Here is a 23,877-nt window from a genome sequence, read left to right on the forward strand (position 1 = left end):
GCAAATATTTATTGTGCAATTCTTAAACAGAAATTTTAAAAGAAACCTTTTCCAAATCTTTACTCACATTCTCTAATACAGGCTTGGAAAGATCGCAGCAGAGGGCTACCAAGATGGGCATGGAACATCTCCCTTATGAGGAAAGGCTGAGACCTGGGGCTGTTCAGCCTTGAGAAAAGAAGACTCAGAGGGGATCTGATCCACATCTGTACATATCTAAGAAGTGGGAGGCAAAGGGATGACGCTGGACTCTTCTCAGCAGTGTGTGGCAATAGGAGGGGAAATGGCCACAAACTGAAGCACAGGAAGTTCCACACAAATGTGTTTGGGAACTTCTTCACAGTGCAGTGATGGAGCAATGGAGCTGCACACACAGGTGGTGGGGTCTCCTTCTGTGGAGACGTTCAAGACCTGCCTGGATGTGTGACCCACCTGTGCAGCCTTGGCTAGGGAGCTGCTTGGGCAGGGGGGTTGGGCTCAGTGATCTCTGGAGGTCCCTTCCAACCCCTACAGTTCTGTGATTACACACTATCTGAGCACTACTAACTTATTGATGGTCAGATAGTCAATGTAGCCCTTCTGTTACAACACCTCATACCTATTTTTGCTGTAATTCATAGTAATGTTGTGCCATTCAGTAGTTAGCATTCTGGCCTGTAAAAATCACTCACTTTGCTGTCTGCAATTTTAAAAATCATAAAATTTCTCAGAAGAAATTATAATCTTTTAATTTGTGATTTAAAGCAGTAAAACGATCCTAGCTCCTGTTTAACATGTCACTTTTCACTTTAAAATCTCATAGTTGCTGTCAGTGAAAAGGCTGCATCTTGCTGAGTGCGTGGGAAAACTGAAGTAGCACCTGTGCTTTAAAGTTTCTCAGCATAAACAGTCTCAAAATAGAGAGTCAGGAGGAGATCCACACACATCTGCATCAACCTCTGGAGAACATTGCTTGCTTGCCTTTACAAATTAGAGATGTAGAGATCTTTGCATAGATTGAATTTAGAAGTTTACAGCACCTGCTCATTTTTCTACCAGTGCTCATAGGTGGATTTACATGTGCCAGGAAGACACACGCAGTCCCTTGTTTGTAGTATACTGAAAGATATATTTGCTCTTCCAGTAACTCTATTTGAGAGATGATGAAAGTTAATGATATGTCAAAAAGAAACTCTGAAATGAAATGAAATCACCACGGCACCATATGCCACACTATGCCTAGGCACAACAAGAGTAAGTTAAATTCACTATTGCAGCTGCCAGAGTGAATTTGTTTGCTTTTATTGGTATATGACTCAGTGTTAATATTTTTATAAGACAGTTCTTGATCATTCTGTGGACAGACGAGTAAAATTAGTAACACAGAAAAGTCAGTCAGCCTAATTTGCCTATTCTGTGAGGCAAAGCAGAAGTCAGAGCATCCAGATATTCTCTTTGCAATGGAATACTCCTAACCTTTCTGGCCTGGACAAATTTTCTCATTAGCAAGAAAAAGCACTATTCAGGGAGTTGTATATGAAAGCTGAAAGTACTGAGTTCCTATCTTAGGTCAAGTATTGCCTGTAGTCATCTTCAGGAGTTCCTACCACAGCCTCAATTTGTTGGTCCATGAAATAAAAATAACCTTTTTTTTCTACAGCACAAAAACAGTGAGGCTGTATCAAACACTTAGTAAAGTACTTAGCAATTTTGGGATGAGAAGATAAAGAATTAGGTGCTGCTAATTTATACATGTTCCTGCTAATCAGATGTAGAATTGCTCCCAATCCCAAAATAATTAGTCTCACATGAATGAAAAAGTCTCCTAAAGCTTCTAGGTTGAAAAAGAAAAGAAAAAAAGGAGAAAGAAGAAGAAAGGATGGATTTTTGCTTCCATATCAGTTTCACAAATGACCTTAACTCTCACATTCTTCATAACATTCTTGTGACCTTGCTCATCAGCAATGTAAGTGACTCCTTGTGATTAGCACCTTTATTTATTGCTGCCATATTCATTTTTCATCAAGAAGCAAAGTACTTTTATTGCTTGTATTATTGGTCTGATCTCAATTTTCTTACAGCTTTGAACTAAATCCAGTCACCACTTTCCTCTCTTGAAGTGATCCAGAGTACTGTGCTCAGTTCACAGGAGTGCAAACCATCACTGTCTTTTTCAACTGTAACCATACAACACGAAGTAAGTTGGCTTTGCCATATCCACTGGGTTTTGCAGATCTCTCAGAAAAAGCCTCAAATTAAATATCTGTGACATTATACATGTGTGATACCATTTCAAACACTAGTGTTCCTGCTTTTGTAGGCTTGCCTCTATCCCTTCCTCCTGCCATCTCACATCACACCCTAATGCTCTCATGTCCATTCCAAGGGGCTGTGCGTGAGCTAGTATGTCTGTTAGACACAGTTAATTTCTTTCAAGGCCTTTTTGTGCATGGCTGTGACTGACAGAGACTGGTGCTGTTTGCAAGTGTCAGTGGAGCATGACCTCAAGTGAATACAATGAATGATGAAAGAAAAGATTCATTCAGCACGTGAACTCTGTGCTGAGATTAGCCAGAAGTACTGAGCACGTACAAATTGCTGTTTTGTCAGCACAGAGCTTGGTGCAGTTTTGAAGTATTCCAGCTATTATAAGCCATCATCCTCAAGGCTGTGGTAACTCAAAAAAAAAAAAAAAAAAAAAAAAGAAGAGGAGTCCAAATAGCATTTCCAATCCCAATGTCATTGTTTTTGATAAGAAGTTTGGACCTAGATGCTTAGAGCAGTGCAAGAACACCTGGCAGCTACAGTCCTCAGACTGATGTGAAAGGACTTGCAGTAACATGCACAGATGTGTTTGCAAAGCTCAGAGAAGTAACCATAAAGCATGGAGCTCTTCAGAGGTAGATATCAGTTTAACTCCAGTCAGGAGCAATGGGAAGTTACAAGAATCTAGGCAGCCTGGCTGCTTGTTCTACTTGCCCTCATTTTCAGTTGCTTGTGGGCACAAGTTGGCCTTTCAAATGCCATCTTTGCAACTGGTGTTAGCAGAACAGTCAGGGACAAGAAGGGGCACGGCAAGAGACTTCTCTCACCCATGCAGTTCTGTCCAAAGCTGAGTTGTTTCCTATCTTGGGTGCAAAGCCTGCAGTAGTGCTCAGGGTATATGTGTAGTCTGTAGTGGGCTGAAACTTAAGTAGTTTGAGGGAAATATTAGTGATATTTTCATGATTTCTTCCCGGCTGCATTGTCAGTCTTTTCTTAGAGTTTTTAAAAACAATGGAACCAGTAGAAGAAAGACTGGAAGAAATGCAGTTTCCTTCCCTCCTCTGACCAGTCCTAAGAATAGCTATCCTGAGATGCAGGATTGTGGAGGAGATATCACATCTGCTTCTATCTGTGCTTCCACTTTGATAACTACATCCATTTAGAATCAGGTTCTACCACACATTGCTGCTTTGAAATGCAAGAGTCCGAATCACAAAGTTGTAGGGGCTGGAAGGGACGTCTGGAGATCATCTAGCCCAACCCTCTGCTCAGGCAGGTTCCCTACAGTAGGTTGTCCAGGTGGGTCTTGAGTATCTCCAGAGAAAGAGGCTCCACAGCCTCTCTGGGTGGCCAATAAATGCAAAGTTTAGAGTATAGTAACTTCAGTACTTTCTGTGAATAGAATGTCTTCACCTTTTCTCATTGCCTGCCTCCCTTAGGGACACTTCTCTCATCTTTGTATTTGGTTGTATTCAAAAACCTCTGCATCATCTGTTCCTCTTGCAGTCTTGTTTAACTGGATGAGCTGCTTCTCTCTATTTCTAGTCATCTATCAGTTTTTCAAGTCCTTCAGAACAGCAAGATTGACAATATTCCTGTCTCCTCCTAAAGGTGATCAAACCCTAAGACAAAGCTTACTATATTCTTCCCTTGCCCTTCTTCCAGCTTCCCATTTACAGTTGCCACCGTAAGGGGACATACAAAAATCTGCTAGAGAAGCAAAGGGCAGTACATGCCTTGTTTTGCAGAGGCAGCAATATCTACCCTGGGATTGCAGCGGTCTGATAAACCTAACACACAGAGATTTGGGACTTATTTCTGTAAATCTGCTTTTGTTGATGCTGTTACTAGCCAGCAGCTAGCAGCTCTTAGAAAAAAAAAAAAAAAAAAAAACATTTTGCTGAAGCCTTTTGCTTATTTAATAGTCATTCCCCATGCAGATACAGTTTAGACTGCCAAATTATTTGCAATATGTGCAATGGCTTTCTCCAGTGGTCTCCCATCATGTGCTGACCCAGCTCAAAGCTGTTTCTTTTAGAAGACATGGACTGTAAACTTAAGCTGATACAGAAAGTATTCCAGCTGATAGCAAGACTAGGTCTGCTGTTCTCTCCTTGTTCCTCTCACTTTGCTCATTAGTGCTGCATTCTCCCATGGTTTTTCTCTGCATTTCATGTGGGTAACTTACATAATTATTCATTATGATACTGGGTTATTATTGAATAGGCATTTTCATTCAGAACCTCCTGGTGAGGATAAACACACACTATTTGTCCACAATCACTTCACCAGATTAGTGAGCACAAAATAGTTACTAAATCTCCACTTACAATTGCTAAGGAGTAAATAAGAGCAGAAAGGAGAGGGAATATACCACCACTTGTCAAGCAGTTGCTCTAACTGTACATTTTCATGCACTTGCTGTTGTGGGCAAAAGCAAATATCAGCTGTTTGGAGAGTATGTATTTTTCCTGCTGAAAGGGTGGATCAGTCAAGCCTGCAAACAGCAGAGCTGAGTCAGCAGTGCAGAATAATAATTAAAAACAAAAAAGATGAGATGGCATTTCCTAGAGAGCACTGCAAGCTTGCTGGGATCTTTCTAGTTGCCTGGCACTGTGCAGGCAGTTGCCACTAAATGGTGCAGATGGGAGAAGTGCAGCACCACAGCATCTTTCCACAGTGCCAGGGCTGGGAAATACCTAGAAACTGAGATTCGGACGCAGTAAACTAGACTTCCAGTGCCACCTCCTGGCTGTACCAGGCACTGAACAAAACATAAGACGCTAATCAGCCTCCTTCATATCTTATTCAGGTCATGGGCTTGAATGAAGTTCACTAAGATCACCAAGTTTCAAGTCAGCCCTGGAAAATCTATGCAGAATGAACGGACACGCAGCTGCTGCCTTGGGGATCATAAATCAGACAGGAAAGGCTTGCTGACCTACACTGCACTTTACACATGGAGTTTAAAATACAAATGAAAACATTGGTACTCTTCCTATACTTGCTTTTCATACAAATGTATTTTATTATAGTTTCTGACCTTACAGAGGAAGAGCACTGGCTCTAAAGACATCTGTAGTGTTGTCCTCTCAAATATTTAGGAATGTCTGCCTTCTTATTGCTCTGGGAGTAAGAAGTATAGAGTAAGAGTATAAGAATAAAAAGATAGTCTATAAGAATATAAAGACAGACTATATAGTTGTTTGTTCTGTAACATGAGACTATAATATGGAAAAAGACTCTAGTTAATATTCCTCCCTTCCCTCTTAGCTTCCAGTGTCTAGCAATATTTCCTTCTAATGCTGGTGCAGGGATGGAGATAGGTATTGACTTTCATCTCTATACAGAATTCTGGCTTTACTGCTCCATAAACTGCTCCAAGAGAATAATAATAATATGATGTCATGATTTAAAACACAATATAGTTTTTACGTTATATTTTTTTACAGTCTCAAAAAGTATTTGCTTTCAGAGATTCCTTTTATCTGAACTTCTACTCAGTAGAAAATCTCAATAAGATTATCAGCCTAAGAACATACAACCCTTGGTTACAAGGGTCTGTAAGTGAAAAAAAAAATAAAGGGGTGGAGTGTGAGTTTGGAATTCTTGTTACTCCATGTCTTCCCTTTAAATCATCACCCATCAGTATGGGGCACGTAAGTTCTAAACTTCTGTTAGGCAGGTCTTCCATCTGTAAAACATGAGAATCATGCCCCTCAACTGTGCATCAAAAGTCATTCTTCCATATAAGCTTTGATCACCTCATTTTCTTTGTAACTGTTAACCCTTTGATGACACACTGCTCACAGTTATGACAGATAGTTCACAGAGAAAACTTAAGAGAAGGGCAGCTTGTTCTATTACCCTTCCGCAAAAACACAGTAACAGTTTTTTTCTTTCATCTCAAGGCAGGTGGAAATTGTTAACATTTTCAGCTGGACAGAAATTTGTAACTCTGACCAGGTTTAATTTACGTACCCAGCATTTCACTGAAACTAAGTTACTTCCCACGTTAATAGAAAATAAATGATATTATATGAAGCCCTAATGACCTCCAAATGGAACTGAAACCTTTTAGGTCTCCAGTACAAACCTCTGTATTGCATGCTAATGTGTAACTGGTAGCAGTAGATGTCTGTTATCATCCCTAGGGATCAATCAATCACATAAGGGAGAAACCCAATGAGCAAACTTGAGGTATATAGGATACACAATCACCAGATAATACAGATATTTGTCAGGAAAGCCTTGGATTGGTTCTGTGATGGAGAAGAAAGTACAGACATGGGATTGTATCATTGCTAGTTCTGCTTCCTCCCTGTTTTTTCTCCCTTCCTACCATTCAATCCTTCCTGTAATGATAAGCCCTAGAGCAGACTCCAGTTTTCACCCCTTTATCTGCTCACATAGCAGTGCTCCACCCTGCATGGCAGAAGCTGCCAGCTGTGGGTGGATGGAGCTGCACACAAAGGCAAATGATCTGGCACTGAGATGCTGGAGGACTGGAGAAGGTTATGCACGTGTCACCAGCTAGGAATTTTGCTGCCAAACTCTAACAAGATCTTGCTGAGGGTGTCCACATTAAAATTAGAGTTTACAACTTGCCCAATCCATGCTACTCTGGATACAGCAAATGGGGCTTACTCAATACTGGAGATGTTGCTTCTTACAAATCCCACAAGAAGTACAACTTCCAAATGAAAGAAACATCTTGTTTGTAACCATCTTAAAAACCAAGATATTTGCCAGACTCCAATTTTCATGCGTGCTGAATTGCTGATATCAGATGAAATTTTCCAAAGTCTGGCCAACTTCAGCTATAGAGAAAGCAATCACTGACAGACAGAATTATAAAATAATTTAGATACCTCTGCAATGTCTGCCTTCTATCATAGTAGTACAGAGCCTAATTGCACTTCACTGCACCTATGGAAATATCCCCTTTACCTTCAGTCCTATAGAATGAAGCACACAAAAGGAATCTTGAGCTTCTTTCTTGTCTCCAACAGACATATCAGGAAAAAAATGAACAACTGTAGCATGATATACACCTTGCCCAAATGATGTAATGACTTGGCCTGGACACAGGCCTGAAACAGGGGACCTCTATATACTGTTAGCTAGCATGGGTCTGGCCTATGTCAGTTGATATTCTTCCTCGTCTGAGAGGTTGACACAAGCTACTGATCATTCCCTGTAGGCAGTCTGGACACAGCCACCTTGCTTTGGTAACCACATGTCTTTAGCTGTGCCTTGCCAAGTCATTATGCTTTATTTACTAATAGAGAGAGATTCAAATGGGCTCACGACTACAAAAAAACAAAAAACAAAAAAACCAACAAAGCTGTGATCACCCAGGGAGATGATGAGACTTGCCACTTACTTCTCCTTCCACTTATTGTCAGAGAAAAAGGCCAATGGTACTCAGGTCATTAAACTTCCCAAGTAAGGCACTTAGATCACCTATATACCATAGGAGCTCTTAAAATCGTAGCAAAAGAATCCAAAGGTCATTTTTATACTCATAGGAAGGGACCATAAAGATAGCATATCAAGCACATTAAGGCAGGAGATAAAGCTGAAGATCACTACCCAGGTGATTCAGTAAATGTGATTAGCATCTGCACTTTTCCCCATTTTGTTCATATTATGATATCTTGGCAAAATGCTAAGAACAATTTGTAAGGAAAAGGTTATGGATGCTGGCAGACAGGGGCAGACAGGATCACAAGAGCTTGAACTTGAGGAACAATATCTACCAGATTCAAATGAAAGACCTTTTGAAGCAAGCGAGGAAGAATTAAAAACAATGGACTAGGCTGGACAAGCCACGACTCCATGGGTAAGAATGACAGAAGATGTTGTTCAGTGGTGTGCAAACATCATAATGTGAGCAACAGTTAAAAATGGGAACCTTCTAAAATGACCCGAAGTAAGGGGGAGACAGAGCAGATGGAACATCAAGGAAGGTATTTATAAACAGATTATCCTCACAGGAAGATTCGAGTCCAGAAAGCAAATATGGTTCATACTGTCATCATTTCTACCTAAATCCAATGACATAGGTGGAAGTGACACCTTGTGAGTGTATTAAGAGGAAGATAAACTTATCAATCACAGAAGAAAATTTAAAGAAGATAACAAAGGAGGAAAGAAAGTGAGAACCACCGAGCTGGCACCACCAGTCACAAATAAGTCAGACCTACAAAACTTGGAAAACATGAGAAGTACTTAGAAAATAGACCAAAAATTCTTCTGACAGATACAATACCCCCCTTCAATTAGGAGGAGAGCTCTGAAGACCTACTGCAGGAACCACAGAATTACTAAAAGTGGAGATAAAGTACAATAAAATAAATCGATCAAGAATGATAACGTTCTGAGAATTGAAACAAGAGTATTCCTGTGGTCAGATCATTCAGTTTAAATTAACTGAGGTGAGGCAAGACTGCATCCAAGACCTAATACTGTGTTGAAATGCAAATCCTAAGGAGCAATTATACAAAAGCTCTTACTAGGCAAATTTTGGGGGAAACCTTAAAAATAGATTGTAAAGAATAGCCTGACCAGAAATGAGGCAGCAGTGTGTGGAATATCAATCGCGATGCCAGGGGGAAGAAATGAGAAGAATGTGCTAAGAATGTCAACTATGACCCTGCTGTGAAACACTGGTTCCCCAAAGTGTGTAGCAAGAGCAGCTACACTGTGAGGCACCAGCACACACCACAAAAAAGAAGAGCTAGACATTAGAGATGTGTGCTCCAGGCCTGGGAGAACACCCTCACCTGTCACTTCCACAGCCTGTCTTGGAGGCTTGATCTCTCTCTCACAGCTGCACAATACACTGTCAAAATCAAACTGAGTCTTCTGCCTCATCGATTAACTCCTTTTATCAGTCTTATTTAGCACACTAACAGTCTGGATTAGATGGAGTGGATGGTAGATCCTGAACACAGAGGCAGAAAATTGATCCACTCAGATGAGATTCATCTTTAAAACTGCCTAATTTCCATAATTCATGTGGATGAGTTTTTGGCCCTGGAGTAGATCTGTGCACTCAAAAAAGTGCTGAAGCATATGCCACGTGGCCATACTCCCAGAGAGACAGAAGAGTCCCAAGAGCCCCTTTCTTCTGCCTGTGCTCAGTATTCCCAATGCACTGCCTGTCCCAGGCCTGAAGAAGGGTGCTCTGGTACTTGCTGCAGCCAGAAGGATATCACTATCAGCAGTATGTCACTATCAGCACAGCTGTTTTTTGTGCATTAGAGAAGCATTATCTGAGTTTCAGTTTCAGCCATGCAACCCTTCTGCATTAGCACATTAGTAAGGAGACTGTGTGACTTTGTACTGTGTTCAGAAGCTGAGACCAGGAGACATATTTGCTTTCTGCATATTTTGTTGATGGAAAATGCAGGAAAGGACCATCTTCTTCTCTAGCACCTCAGTTTTGCATTGGAGGTGCAGGGGAAATAGCACTTGTGTTCCTTTCAAGAACATTTTTACTGTAATAGGGTTAAGAGAGAATGAAAATGAGACAATGCCTACCTCCTTCCCAGTGCCAGGCTGCAATGTAAAATACCTAGCTGTAAACTCTAACCTCATCAATTACCACAGTACAAAATTAAGGACACAGCCTTAACTCTGCTCCCTTGCATGTGTGCATCACAACACAGCTCTGATGGCACGATTACATAGCACTTCTAAACTAATATAATATCAGGCAATTTTGCTTCTACAGCCTTATTTATTACTTCTGAGTCTGTTGTCTCTATTTAATCCTTTCCTGCCTGGGAGAACATCACTCCATCAGTGAATCAGCATCTCCAGAGAGGAAATGAAATGGAGCCATGTTCATAATATACAGCAAATAGCTGTCTTAACACTCAGTTAATGTTCCACAGTGGATTAAGAATTATTGTCCTAGTATTTCAGCTTAGTCCAGATTTAGTGCCCCAGTGGAAGAATTAAGGGGTAGATGAAACAGTGCATGTAAAGCTAGTTTCCAGAGCAACAGAGGAGAATATCTGCTACCTCAGATACTAAGGCAGGTACGTAAGAATCAGATGTCACAAAGCAGTTCCCTTTCCACAAAAGCTTCAATAAGAGGAGAAAAAAATGTATTTGGATACCACACGGGATTTGTAGCAGTACTGTAGGAAAGCAAAGATAAGCTTTTTAAACAAAATGATTCTAATGAGTTCAATTATAGACAGAAATATGACTATTGCTTGCATAGTCCATGTGTCTTTATCCACCCAGTTAGTTGGCTACAGAAGACTTTACAGCAGCTGAAGTCCTAAACTTGTACTCACAGAAGATTCCCCTGAGAGGTGATATCTCTGACAATTAATTTAAATTCAAGAGGGATTTTCTCTCAAGGTTTCAAGGTTGTGTTTCTATCCCAAGAACATTCTTTCAGCTCCTGGCCACTGCTGCTCTCTTCTCCTTCCTCATGCAGGTCTCTGATGATTGAGTGAACTTTGTATGTTCTATGTGATTCTGATTCTGAGTCCAGGAAGAAATGCCCCCTTGGAACTTCACACAATTCTAACTCTTCTGCAGCTTCAGTTATCAGCTGTGCAACTATGAACTCACATAGCTGACTCACTGCTCCTAAACTATTTCCTTCAACTTAGCTTTTCTTTGGCAGTATTGCCACCCCCAAATCTCTTGCTGAGTGAACACCAAGCAAAATTAAATCCTGATCTTTCTCCCTGACTGTGTCATCTTATTTACTCCCTTTATTCTGTTACAGCTAAGATTCTGCCATGTCCCCTTTCCTTCAGGTTAAGTAGCTAGACAGTTCTGATTGTTCTCTATACTCTCTTTGCATTAGATATCTAAACACCAATGATTCTTCTTTTGCAGTGTTTCTAAGACTGAGGGCAGACTGTACTCTTTCCCACTTTCACTTTATCTCCTGCCTAACATTATTTTCCCCTTTCTGGCCTCTCTGACACTGCACTGCAAAGCTCCTAGATCAGCCTCATGCCCTGCATAATATTCATACCATTGACAATTACTTTTTGCTCCTCATCCCTCATTTCCAACTATGGCATTATTTTCCACACCTCTGCTTCCCATAGTCCCTTTATCAACTTCCTTACTTATTTCTGTCATTTATTTTGCAGATTTCCTTTCTTATAACACTGCTGACTATGGCACCAACTATGATATGCTTTTCACTCTCTCCTCTTTTTTTTTCAAGCTGCCATGGCAGAAATATCAGTGACTCTCCATTTGCCAATGGAGTTTTCTGTGTTCCAGGAGCCATATTTACCTCATCTTCCTTCAGGTCTCTTGTCAAAACCTCTAAGAAAGCAAGACATCTTAAACCCAGAATAACCAAAATACACTGTACCACTGGAGTTGCCAAGAGAACGACGAACACACATTTCTTCATTGTGCTGCTAGGAAATAAATCCACTCAGTAGAGGAAACAAAGACAGTAATTGGTGTTAGTGAGCATACCATGATATATGGAGAGTGAGAAAGAAACCACTAAGGTTTTAATTCATTGTGAAAACACTTCCTCTTCACCAAACTACACAGTTGAACCACTACCACCACTACCACTCCCCATTGCTCATAGAACCAAACTCTGGGGCTGGCTCCACTGGAGCCCTTTACACATTTTCTACAGACCCTGTGCAAGCTTTAAGTTTGTTTATTATCTGCTTCTGCAGGTTAACTGTTTACTAACTGTACCAGTTACGCTTTGTTATTCTGTGTCTGCATGCTGCAAACTGATACCAGGTATTGACCTCAAGCACTCAGCCTTCCTCCTGTCCTAGAGAAAGACAAAGGGAATACAATTTATCTATTATACTAACATGGAGTTTTCTTCTCAAGAGTCCCTGGAATGCCCAGGGCTCATAACGTCTTCCTGTTATCACATGGGAGAGATTTCTGGCCAGTCAGTTCCTAACACGTGCAGGTGGCCATCATTGAGTTTAGTTCTCTGTGTTGCTGCTCAGTGCAGCTCATGTTTTTTTTTTTTTTGTCATGGGCCTGACCTCAACTAGAAAGCAGGCTGGTAAGTGTCTTTACAGAAAGTGATGTTAATGCTTAGACTTTGGGAGAGGAAAAGGAATAAAGTGAGCGTACAGATAGCTCAAGTCAATCACACATCATTTCTGCTCTTATTTTCCACACTAGCTCATGTCTCTTGCCAGAAGACTTTCCTGTCTGAGAAAATGGAGGGACATTCTTTCCTCATGAGGAGGTAGATAATGCAGCTAGTGTAAAAGAATGAAGTGGACTCTTATGAGCTCTTTGGCCTGTGTTTTCTACCGTCTGTGATTCATCTAATTAAGGTACACAGCCTGTAAAACAGGAGGCAATTTGGAAATTCTACTCATTATCTGGATGTGAATGGGATTTTTTTTCCCTCTGGGCTGCCTTCATTTTATCTATGGCAGTTCTACATGACTCAGACTCCAGAAGGGTTCACGACTGTGTGGGTTGCCTCTGGCAAAGGCAGTAGCTTGAAAGTAAGTGTCTGTCTGCCTGACTTCTCTCTGAAAACAAACACAGAAAAGCCTATTCCCTGTGAGGCTGACCCAGCTGCCATGTCTTGCCTGCTTGTTGGGATACAAGATGATTAATCTCCTTCTACATAACTCAGTACTTAAACCATATGTGAAGGGGGCACAAGGGCTTTCAGATAAAGCAGGAGTAAAAAAAGACTTGTTTTGTTCTTGATGAAGAAATAATTTTCTTAAGAACAAAAAGCTCTTTGCAGCCAGTGCTTATAAATTGCTTAATTGGAAATACACATAACAGTCCTATGAGGATTATCTGAGCGCTTCTGGCTGAATTAGTCAGGAAAGAAAAGTTATTTTAGAGATACTAATAAAACAGGCTGTTGTGAAGTCTTCTGAGATGTATACAGATGTTTTATTCTAGGCTTTGCATATAAAGCTGATTTTTGCTGTTGTTGTTGCTATTGGTTTGGAAGGTTTTCTGATTAGGTTGGAGGCAGACAGAAGTGGAAATAAAGAGTTAGACCCTCAGACCAGAGGGCTACAGCTCCAGAAAGCTATACTGATTTTTGTTAGCTGTCAGCAATACAGCTTGCTCCCACTGTCTAGGGAACCATTTGAGATTTAATCAAATGTGCCAGAAACACAAATAAATACATCTTTGACAATACCTTTCCTTGTTCCTGATGGGTATCAGCCTCCTCAGCAGTACTTTTTCTTTCAACAACAGTTAAGCATGCACACAGGTAACCTCCCTGTCCTTCTACAAAGCTTCTGCCAGAGTGGAAATGTTTTTCTTCATATCCTGCCAGTGTCCCACCAGCCTTCTGTTCAGAGAGGAAGAAATGAGGTTCAACAAGGCCAACTGCAAAGTACTGCACCTGAGCCAGGGCAATCCCAGATATGTATATGGAATAGGAGAAGAACTCATTGAGAGCGGCCCTGCCGAGAAGGACTAGGGGGTTCTGATGACAAAAAGCTGAACATAAGCCAGCAGTGTTCACTTGCAGCACTGAAAGCCAATGGTATCCTGGGCTGCAACCAAAGAGGAGATTGTCTCAGCAGGGAGAGGTGATTGTCCCCCTCTACTCTGCCTTCATAAGGCTCCAGATGGAGTACTGCGTCCTGGCCTGGGGCTGCCAGCCCAAGAAAGATGTGGAACTGCTGGAGCACGTCCAGAGGAGACCATGAAGATGCTCAGCAGACTGGAGCACCTCTCCTCTGGAGGTATGCTGAGAAAGCTGGGTATGTTTAGGCCAGAGAAGAGAAGACTCCAGGGAGACCACCAGTATTTGAGGACAGCTTACAAACAGGAGGGAGCTTGACTTTTTACACAGTCTGATACTGATAGGACAAGGGGGAATCGCTTTAAACTAAAAGAGGGGAGATTTAGGTTAGATGTTAGGAAGAAATCCTTTACTCAGAGGGTAGTGAGGACCTGGCACTGCTGCCCAGAGCTGCAGGTGCCCCATCCCTGGAGGTGCCCAAGGCCACGTTGGATGGGCCCTGGGCAGCCTGAGCTGCTGGGGTCAGCCCTGCACATGGCTGGGAGGTCTTTGGGTCCCTTCCAACCCAAACCACTATGATTCTAGGAAATGGGCAACCCGTATCCGTGCATCCTTAGCTGAACTCCTTTCGTTATAATACCCTATGGGTCAAATAAGAGCCCTGCCCGGCTGAGGACCCCACCCCTGAGCAAGTGTAGTATGGAAGTACAGAGCCAGCAGTGTTACAATCACATGTAAAGCACAAACCAACCATTTCAGATGGGGAGAGGAGTGGAAAAAACGACTAACTCTGCAACTTTTAGATTTGCTCATTGGCATTTGCTTCGGATACAGCGTCCAAACGTGGCACCACCTCCGAGTCCCGGGGGCCGCTGAGAGAAGGGCCGGGCTCGCGACGCCATCTTGTGGCCGCTCCGACGCCATTTTGCGCCGTCTCTGCTTTGATTTTGCATGGCGCGAAAATGTATACATGCATGCATACATACATGTATACATACATGCATGCACAAACAAACAAACAAACAAACAAATAAGTCATAATCATCGGTAGCATTTGCGCAGATGTAAGGATGACAGTGATTTTACTGACCACACTGCAGCTTTGGCAGCCGGTAAGCAGGGAAAGAGAGGATTTTGCATCTGGGGTTAATGGAGCAATGGAGGCAGTGGCTCATGCCACGGTGGATGGGGCTTTCTAAAGCTAAATACTCATAAGAGGGGTCTAAAAAGGGCTGTGTGTAGGTCTAGGTTTGTACCTTATGTTTTCATTGATGTTAAGTGAAAAGATGTGTGAGACGTTTTAAAAACTAGTTCATGTTTTCCAAAGAGCACAATGCACAAATCTACTTATACAATTTGGTAGCTGTGAAAGACAGATGGATAATTTAGTAGGAAAAATCTCCTTGTCCTCCCTGATCCCAGTTTGGGTTGCTTACCTTGCCTTGAGGTTCAGCAGATCTGAGTAAGCAAGTGGATTTCTGAGTGCTTGCGTAACACATCTTTAAACAGAAATTTCACTTAAGCAAAGCTCTTCCTATCACTTCTCTTTTCCTCAAATCTCAGTTTATGCACAGAATATAATTTTATCCCAGTCTGTCACCATGCAGGGCTTCTGCGCCATGCCTACCAGTACAGAAATAAGCCAAAGCCAACAGCTATCACTGAAGCTCAGTTCTGCCACCTAGAAAAAAGATCTGATTGAGCAATCAGCTATATTGGTGGGAAGTTTAGTGTCTGGAAATATATGCATCGCAGCAGAAAACAGCATCTAAGACCTGTAAACTCAGGAAAAGAGTCTGCTTATAGTGTCACCATTTAACACATTCCAGGCAGTGAAACAGTAATTTTTGTCCTATAGTTGCTCATTTTCTGCTTCAGTGAAAGCTTCAGAATCAGGAGATGCTCTAAAATCTCATCTAGATTTTCCCTTCAATCTTACTGTGACAGCAGTTGCTTCAGCGGGACCATCATAACGATACTGATTGAGAGCCTATAAGTACTTCTTTCATGAAGAGGGCCTAATTATTATGTCGAGTATAATTTAAACAAAACCTGATTAATGTTCTTCATCTGGACAGTTTTGATACAAAGTAGGAAAGGTTGTCCAACTTTTGTTTGTCCCAATACCAGAGACAGATCTATCTTGAATAAGGATTTCAAGACTTTGTATGCTCTGCTATATTCTTCAAATCCTGGTCTTCGAGTCTATAGTGAAAAGAACTACTATACTGGTAAAATACCATGATGAGGTATATTCATCATCATGATGAGGTATATTCATCATCATGATGAGGTAGGTGGTGGTGTAGCAAAATGCAATGTGTGCTCCCAGAAGGCCAGACAGCTGCTGGCTTGTGTGGAATGCATCAGACTTCTCTGCCTGGGGTAACTCAACCAGAGAGGTAACTGAGGTGTGGGCAGGACTACAGTCATTGCATTGTGTGATTCTGAAAACGCTTCCCCAGCACAAGAGAATATATACTTTGTATTTCTCTCTTTTAAAATACCTGTCTTACTGCTTGCTGCTGTGTGGGCTGCAACTAAGTGCAGTTGTAAAAAGACTGGTAGCTAGATGAATCTGGCTTAGATGGATCTATCAGTTCATCTGTCCATCAGCTGCCAGAGCCACTCACTAATGTCCTGGTGGTCAGCCTCAGCAGAGCTGTCAGGGAACATGTGAGCTGAGTTCAAGCCTAAAGAATGAAAATCTACAAGAGCAATTACCATTCACCCCTAGGGAGCCTCTTCTGATTCAGCTCCGCCTTGCAGCAGCAGGTCTGTGGAACGTAGGTTCACTTCATCACTTGGGCCATCCTCTGTCAGCACAGCTAGATATTGCAAGCCTGGAAAATATTATGTTCTTCTGATCACAATTTGGAGGACATAGCTCAGCAGTCACTTTGGAGTCATCAAACACCAGAATGGACCAAAGCAAAAGCAGCTGGCAGTACTTTTGACCAACTGTCTAATAAAAGACACATCAAGATTATCCTGCAAGTTTATTATGGTAGTACAGTCAAATTTAATAATTTTCAAAGCCATTATATTGGGGCATATATATATGTGTGTATATATATATATATTATTCCCAGCACACATTGCGATCTGTTTCTCTTTAATCATGCAGTGAGTAATGTATGTACAATTACATGGAAGATTTTTTCCCTAAAAAAGAGAAACCAAAATTACAAAAGTATGGCTTTGGAAGAAAGTTGTATCATATAATGAACATTCATTTGTACTTGGGCATGGAACATTCAGTCGTATTCAGTAAACAACAGCGTCAGTCCCTGTCACGCTAAAGCCAAAGGAAGCCAAGGGAGCAAGGAGCAGGAAAGTGCCCGTCACTATTAGAGAATGTCTATATCTGTATACATTCGAAGTGTGAAAAATGTAAAAAATGCTTTCGAGGATTAAGTATCACTTTTATTTATAAGCAGAAGTCAGAGTAAATGGAGTCTTGAAGAATGCGTGCACAGATTCTGTTTTATTTTATACCGGCAAACGTCAGCAGTGGTGCAATTGACTTAAAAAGTGTTACTTCGGGTGTAAAGAGATGAAACTGAGGTCAGATTCTGGCCTGTCCTCCCTCCTAATGGTGCTGCAGAAACAGACAGAAGCACAGGATTAAGAAGTCATAGGTGGCCAAATTTTGCTGTCAGACCAAAGAAAAGATGGAGATACACATTTAATATACTTTATTTTAATGAAATAAAATGTGTCCACTGTCACAAATCCTTCGCTGGATGACTGCTGGAATGCAGAAGCCCTTGTGCTTGGTGCTTAGGGATAAACGCCTGTTTCAAAAGCACAGCTGCTGCCTCTTTGCCAGAGAAGAAATATCCTTACCTGACAGCAGCACAAAGCTTGGGGCACAAACTTATTTCATTGAAAGGCTGCTTTCTTAAGGCATTGGTCACTGTTGAGTACACGATGTCTTAAGTATTGTTAGTTATGAGTTTTACCAGAAGAGGGCAGACACAGACACACATGCGTGACACACGCACACACCCAAAGTCACCCACAGAGCTCACTGAAATGACTCTCAATCATACTGAAGGAAAACACATATACACGTCAGATCTCTACAGGGCTACTTCTCAAGACTGAAATTAAAAATTCTAACCTGCAGAGCCAGTCTGTAACCCAAAGATGAGCACAGACTGCACCCTCTCCCTTTTCTCTTTTTGCCAAGTTCTGAAATGAAGATCTTAGCTACTCTTACTCGCTATGTTTATATGCAAAATGTAAACATCACTATGTAGCACCTAGCACCTTTTTTGATTAACAAGGTCACTAATGTATTTGTCATGCAAATATAGGGATTTTTAAAGACTGCTGACAATCAGTTGCGGGAACAGTGGGAAAGATACAGAATTTACTTTTGCTAATAACCTGGCTTGGAAAAAATAAAAAGAAAATCAATGCAGATGGGGCTGAGGTAGATTTGGCTGTATCCAATGTAATGTCACTGTACTGAGTAGGAAGATAAATGGGATATCAAACTAACAGGCAGGTCACTGCAAGATAAATCCTCCTGCAGAGGGGCAACACATCCTGCGCTCTTGGCACTACAGGTGATGCAAAAAGTTCTGCAGCAGAAGCACCAGAGCACTAATGCCCTAAATTCTAGCCCAGTGGAACTGTACATCAAGGTCAGAAGGTAGGTGACTGGCTGAGGCCCAGACAGCGCTTGAGCTCTTGTTAAAATGGTCAGGGAAACAGAAATGGCAGGGCTCTGCTATGATCTTTCCAGTGTGGACAGCTGCCTGATGCTGGTCTGAGAATACCCAAGCTTTTACATGCTGGCCAATGAACAGCCAGCAGTCTTCTTCTAGGCAGACAAAGATACGCTCTTATCCTCTGCCTTGGTTAACGGAGAGAGGGTAAACTTGTGCATGCACACAAAGCATTACGTGTGCTACAAAGCCACCAGAGTGCCTAAATTCCTGAACTCTGACCTTCGTGATGATCCCTGGCTATTACAGCCAATAAATAATCCTTGCACCATTTTAGATGCTCTTGTTCCCACTGGCTTGCTCTGGCTCCCCAGGCACAGCCCTCTGCCTTATGAGAAAGTGCCAGTGTCAGTAATGCCAAGAATCCCTACCTGCATCACTCAATTTGTAAGATGAACAACCTTCCCCTCCCTCCTGTCTTTTCTGAAATTATTAGCAACACAGCATTCATGCAACCAAGCCAGTGATTGATAATTTACCTTCACTCCTTTGCTGGCATATCTGCTCCTGGGGCCTAATTACAATTCTAATAATATCCATCTCCAGCCTACTCTGCCTCTCGCCCACTGAGATGAGGTATTGCATCGCTATTGGGGACAGGCCCAGCCCCACTCTGGGGTGCAGAGCACTGCACAGTTGCTCTCAGCAGCCTCAGGCAGCAGTGCCTGCTTCGTCTTCTGCCCCCAGCGCTGCCTTCCTGGGGGCTGCCAAGGCACAAGGGGCTCAGCCACTGCTTATTATGCAAATCTGCCTTTGGCTCTGCTTTGCTTTGTGAAGCTGTGACAGCCTCCACCTGCTAGCACATGCCACGGCCTCTCTACAAAAACCTTGTCCAAGATTTACCCTGAATTTCTCTGCCACCATTTGCTCCCTCCCCCTTGCACAAGGCAGAATAGACTCGGATGAGGAGAACAGGGCTAGTAGGACACCATGGGGGAGGTGGGACTGCAGGAGGAGAGTTAACCCTTTTCTGGCCTGCTCACCACTCTTAGGGCTGGGCTGGCATTTTCTTTGTCTCACCAGCAAGTCTGCATCATCACCTAGCACAGCACAGCAGGCACGGGCACAGCAGTGCTTCCCAGCACCTGGAGAGAGGTGTCTGGGAGGAATGTCCCCATGTCTCCAAAAGTACCTTCCAGATGGCTCTTGTCTAGGCATGCAAGAAATCTTCCCCTTGCCCTGCATCACCATCAGTACCCTGACACACACTGGTGGTGCCCCAAGCAGAGAGAATCCATGCAGAAGTGCTCTGTGAGCTGATACAAAAGGGTGCAGCTCAGGTAAAGCAGTCCTGGCGCAAGTAGATAATGTGTGGAGGGATCTTCACCATGCAGCAAGATTTGAATGCACAGGTCTGGTGTACATCCTTCCATAGCCAGAGCCTTTCAAACTGGGGCTTGGGTCAAATGGCATTTTGCACCACATTTATTTAAAGAGATCAGTTATTTATTCACTGCTGTTCAGAACAGATCTGGGGAAATGTGTTACAGCGCTTCATTGGAGCAGAGGGTTACACTTACAAAGAGAGAAGGACATCTGGTCCAAAATAAGAGACATTCCCCAGCTGGGATTCTGCCACTGCACTGGTGACACTGAGCACGGCCAGGAGAGCAAGAGCAGCTCCTGGAACAGACAGGGCTCTGGCTGGGCAGGGCATCCCCAGCCCTACAGAGAGCCTACTCTAGGAAAACTGCAAACATACAAACTACCTTCAGTTCCCAGGGAATTCAATGGGAACTACTTATCTTTTTCAGAAGCAGGCCCTCTGTCTGGACTTGAGTGACAAAAACACTCTGACAACAAGTGAAAACTTGTAATGCACAATGTCATACCCCAGGTTAGAGTAACGAGGAAACAGGCGGCTCTGAGACCCACTGCTAAATCGAGTTAGTGAGCTACATCTCTCTTGGAGACACATTCATCCCTAAAACGCAGGTCACTGATAATGTCACTCATGAAGGATAGGGCTGCCACTAGCCCTGCTACTTTTTGCAGTTTTTTACTGGACAGCAAAGAAAATGGTACTCTCCCCATTGCACAACTTTGTGGAGGCATAAGGGCTGGAGCTGTCTTTAACCCCCTCACTCCTGAGTGAGATAGGATGTTTTCCATTACTTCTTCTGCCTGTCCCAATTTCTCCATAGGAATACACACTTGGTGGTCTTATCTAAACATACACACTCCATGCTATGACCCAATGCTAAGTAACTCGTTAAAATCATGTACTCTATAGGGCTGCCTCTACGTCTCTGTAATATCAGCCACAGACTTTTTGGTTATTAATAAATGATGCTGGATCATTGTTAGAAAGGAAACCTGATGTCTGAACCCTGTTCGTACAAGGTGGTATTTTTCCTAGCTCTGGTAGAACGCAGATCCATAGTTACACCCTTTGAAAATCCTAGTGTGCAAGTTGTTCATTTTTACCCAGGTGCATTACACAGGATACAGTTATGTTGGGAATTCAGATGCATTGATACCAGCTGACAGCTAAAAAAAAGCAAACAATGCAGTCTCAGCTACAGTTAACTCTTCACATGCACAACATAATAGAAAACAAGGAAGGCTTTTGCCTTTAAAAGTGCCGTGCCTGCAATTGATGAGAAATAAAAACCCCGACATTTAACATCTTGTCACAAAATATTGGATTTTCCAGCATAGCCTAGCAAGATAAGTATTAAAATCACAATAAAATACACATAGGGGTGGGTGACCACATCCGCTAAACTGCCTTTAAAAATCCAAGACCCACTGAATAAAGTCAAGGAAAAACATTTACCACATTTTTTGTCGATTGCTTTTTGCCATAGGATGGTAAGGGCTTTAGTGCCTGAGGTATAGGTAGTTCCTGGATGCTTTTAGGGAAGTGAGATGGAGGCAGAGTCTGGAGAATAGTCTGCATAGCTTGCAGATATAAAGAAGCAGGTGTGTTCCCCACCAGGCTGTTGAATTTCTCTTCCCCTAGCAAAGCTTTCCAGTGTTCTGGATGATCTCGTGGAACTTTCCGCATCTTAAACTGTGGGTTGGGCATGAAGAGCAAGAGGTAGTCAAGGCAGAGCTTCTTTGTTGCCATGTTGACTTTGGAGTCCCACATCTGTTCCAGGATGACGTCCAGCGGGGTAAGCCCTTTACTGTCCTCTATCCTGGGAGAAGCTCCGTTGCCGAGGAGGATGAGGACTATCTCTGACCTCAGCAGCTCACAGGCGAGGTGCAGGGGTGTTTTCCCATCTTCCAGATGAAAGCAACCAGTCCTGTTGATGTACGAGTTTAAGCTGGGAAGCTTGTGCGCAATTTTGATGATCAGCCCCAAGATATCTCTCCTGTCATATGTGACTGCCATGGCCAAGTGAGGAGCAGAGGATGGGCAATAGCAGAAGTGTTCTCCGGGTACCTTAAGAGCCTCCTCTGGAAAATGAGACAGCAGATACTGGGCGTAAGGCAGGTGGTTATGCACCACTGCATAGAGAAGGGCTTCTGAAGGTGAGTATGTTCTTAGGCTGGCATTCTCCTCCCAGTAAAAATACTCCATAGTTCTCATGTCTTCCAGCATCCACACAGGCTTATGATCTCTCACAGCCTGGTAGAACATGTAGGATAAGAACTTGCAGTGCCTGCTTTGATCATCCTGCATGCTGGCCTGGTTGCTGGCCATGGCTCAGCAAATAAAGAGCTCCACGCAAAATCTCTCCAGACTGTACGATCTGTGCACTTGGAATGCAGATCTCGATGCTGCTGCAACCTTCAGGCTGTCATTGCTGCCCGGACTGCACTAGCTTGAATGCATGGGCTGATCATCTCCACCCGTTCATTGTTTTTTCCCCTCACTGCAGTGGTTTTGTTTAGGTAAGCACAATCCCACAGGCTCAGTTAACCCATGCCATGCAAGCTGCTGGTTTGTACGTGTATCCTGCTCCCTGTATGGTGTGGGCTACTGGAACGCTGTCAGACTGCAAGTGATTTTATACATACGCAGCTAGAGAGAAGGCAGGGAGAGACTAAAATTAGCTTGAGAGGTGAGGTAGTTTTCTGTCTGCATTTCATGTCTAACGAGATCGGCTCATACATCACAGTAAGTGTGATAGTAATTTTCAGATGTTTTTTGCATGTTGCTCACACACAAAGCTCGTTAAATAGTAAAAATATATATTGCAGCATAAAATGCTCTATGGTTGGTAATACAGAGGGTTATATACTCGTGAAATCAAGGGATTGGTAGCTGTACTATTAGCAAAGACTCCCTGTTTTATAAATAATGGTATGGCTAGCCAATTAGGAGACACTGATGTTAATGGATTGTCTGTAAGGCATTAGTGATATTTAAGATCCCAACATTAATCTCTGCAGAGAAAAGAGTCAAACAGGATGTGGAGTAACCATGCCTGGAGTCATAAAGCATATTGCTCAATTTAAATGCCTGCCTTTGTTTAGCAAAGAAATGTCTGAAGTGCCTCTGTTTTGCACAGCAGGTACATAGGCAAAAGGTTAATGGCCAAACCACAATGGCAGATGGAGAGCTTTGATCTAAGTATCTCTCATATGTAATGTTCCAGGTCTGGGGTCAGAGTGAGTTATAACAGGGGGAAATGGACTTAAGCAAACTGACTTGTGAGATGCCCTGGTAAGATGACCAAGGCCCACAGGCTTGAGGGGTGCTAACTATAGGATGAGGTAAAAGGACCTGACCAAAATTAAATGCATAGAAAAGAAATGAACAAAACACCTCCTAATTTTTGCAGTAGTTTAGGAAAGCTGGTGCCGATGACATGTTTGATGGCAATGCATCTCTTCTAAGTTTTCTTACAGTATAATATCTGTAAGACGTTATAGGTCCATTAGAAATGGAAGACATGAACTTGGAAGGGTTTACTGAGGAAGAAGAAGATTAGGAGTTTGTAAGTTTTATTCTTAGAATTTTGATCTGTGGTTAAAAATAATGCACCCATCTCTTAAGATATTTTTTGTGGTTTCCTTCTTGGCCAAACTGCAGTGCGGAAGGTGAGCAGAATCAGTTTTGAATAAGGGAAGGAAGTGCAAGGGAGAAGAAAAAATTTTGAAGGGTAAGTCAAAAAGAAAAAAAAAGCTGATTTTACCCAGAACACCATTTGCCATTCTAGCTGAGACCAAAAGACTCTCTAGCTCTCTCACGAGGAGATGCGTTTTTCATGTTTTGATGGCAATTTCGGCTCATAAAGTGATTTGATATTGTGACTCTGTGAGAAGTACAATGTGCTTCTGAGTTATTAGGGAACCTTCTTATAGTGTTAAGCTCAAAATGTTGTTTCTGGCCAGAAGAGAAACATACCTGACACATAAAGATAATATCTTACTGCTTCTATATCCAAAATCTAAGCACTTGATCCCGAAAAATCATTATTAGTACTCATAATCAACTGCACTGAA

General features: G+C 42.4%; 1 protein-coding gene across 1 annotated transcript; it reads right to left on the reverse strand.

Moving 5' to 3' along the window:
• Window positions 1–21,238: 21,238 nt before the first annotated feature.
• Window positions 21,239–22,129, reverse strand: LOC136050486 (ankyrin repeat domain-containing protein 9-like). The gene has a single exon (XM_065739393.1). It carries the CDS (start codon window positions 22,127–22,129, stop codon window positions 21,239–21,241), a length of 891 nt encoding a protein of 296 aa, XP_065595465.1.
• Window positions 22,130–23,877: the final 1,748 nt, after the last annotated feature.

Source organism: Cyrtonyx montezumae, unplaced genomic scaffold, assembly GCF_038088225.1.
Source record: "Cyrtonyx montezumae isolate F1298 unplaced genomic scaffold, pur_monq_1.0 scaffold_24, whole genome shotgun sequence".
NCBI classification, from domain to species: Eukaryota; Metazoa; Chordata; class Aves; order Galliformes; family Odontophoridae; genus Cyrtonyx; species Cyrtonyx montezumae.

Excerpts from the sequence above, each read along its gene's own strand:
- LOC136050486 (XM_065739393.1), bottom strand. The coding sequence starts at position 22,129 with ATGGCCAGCAACCAGGCCAGCATGCAGGATGATCAAAGCAGGCACTGC.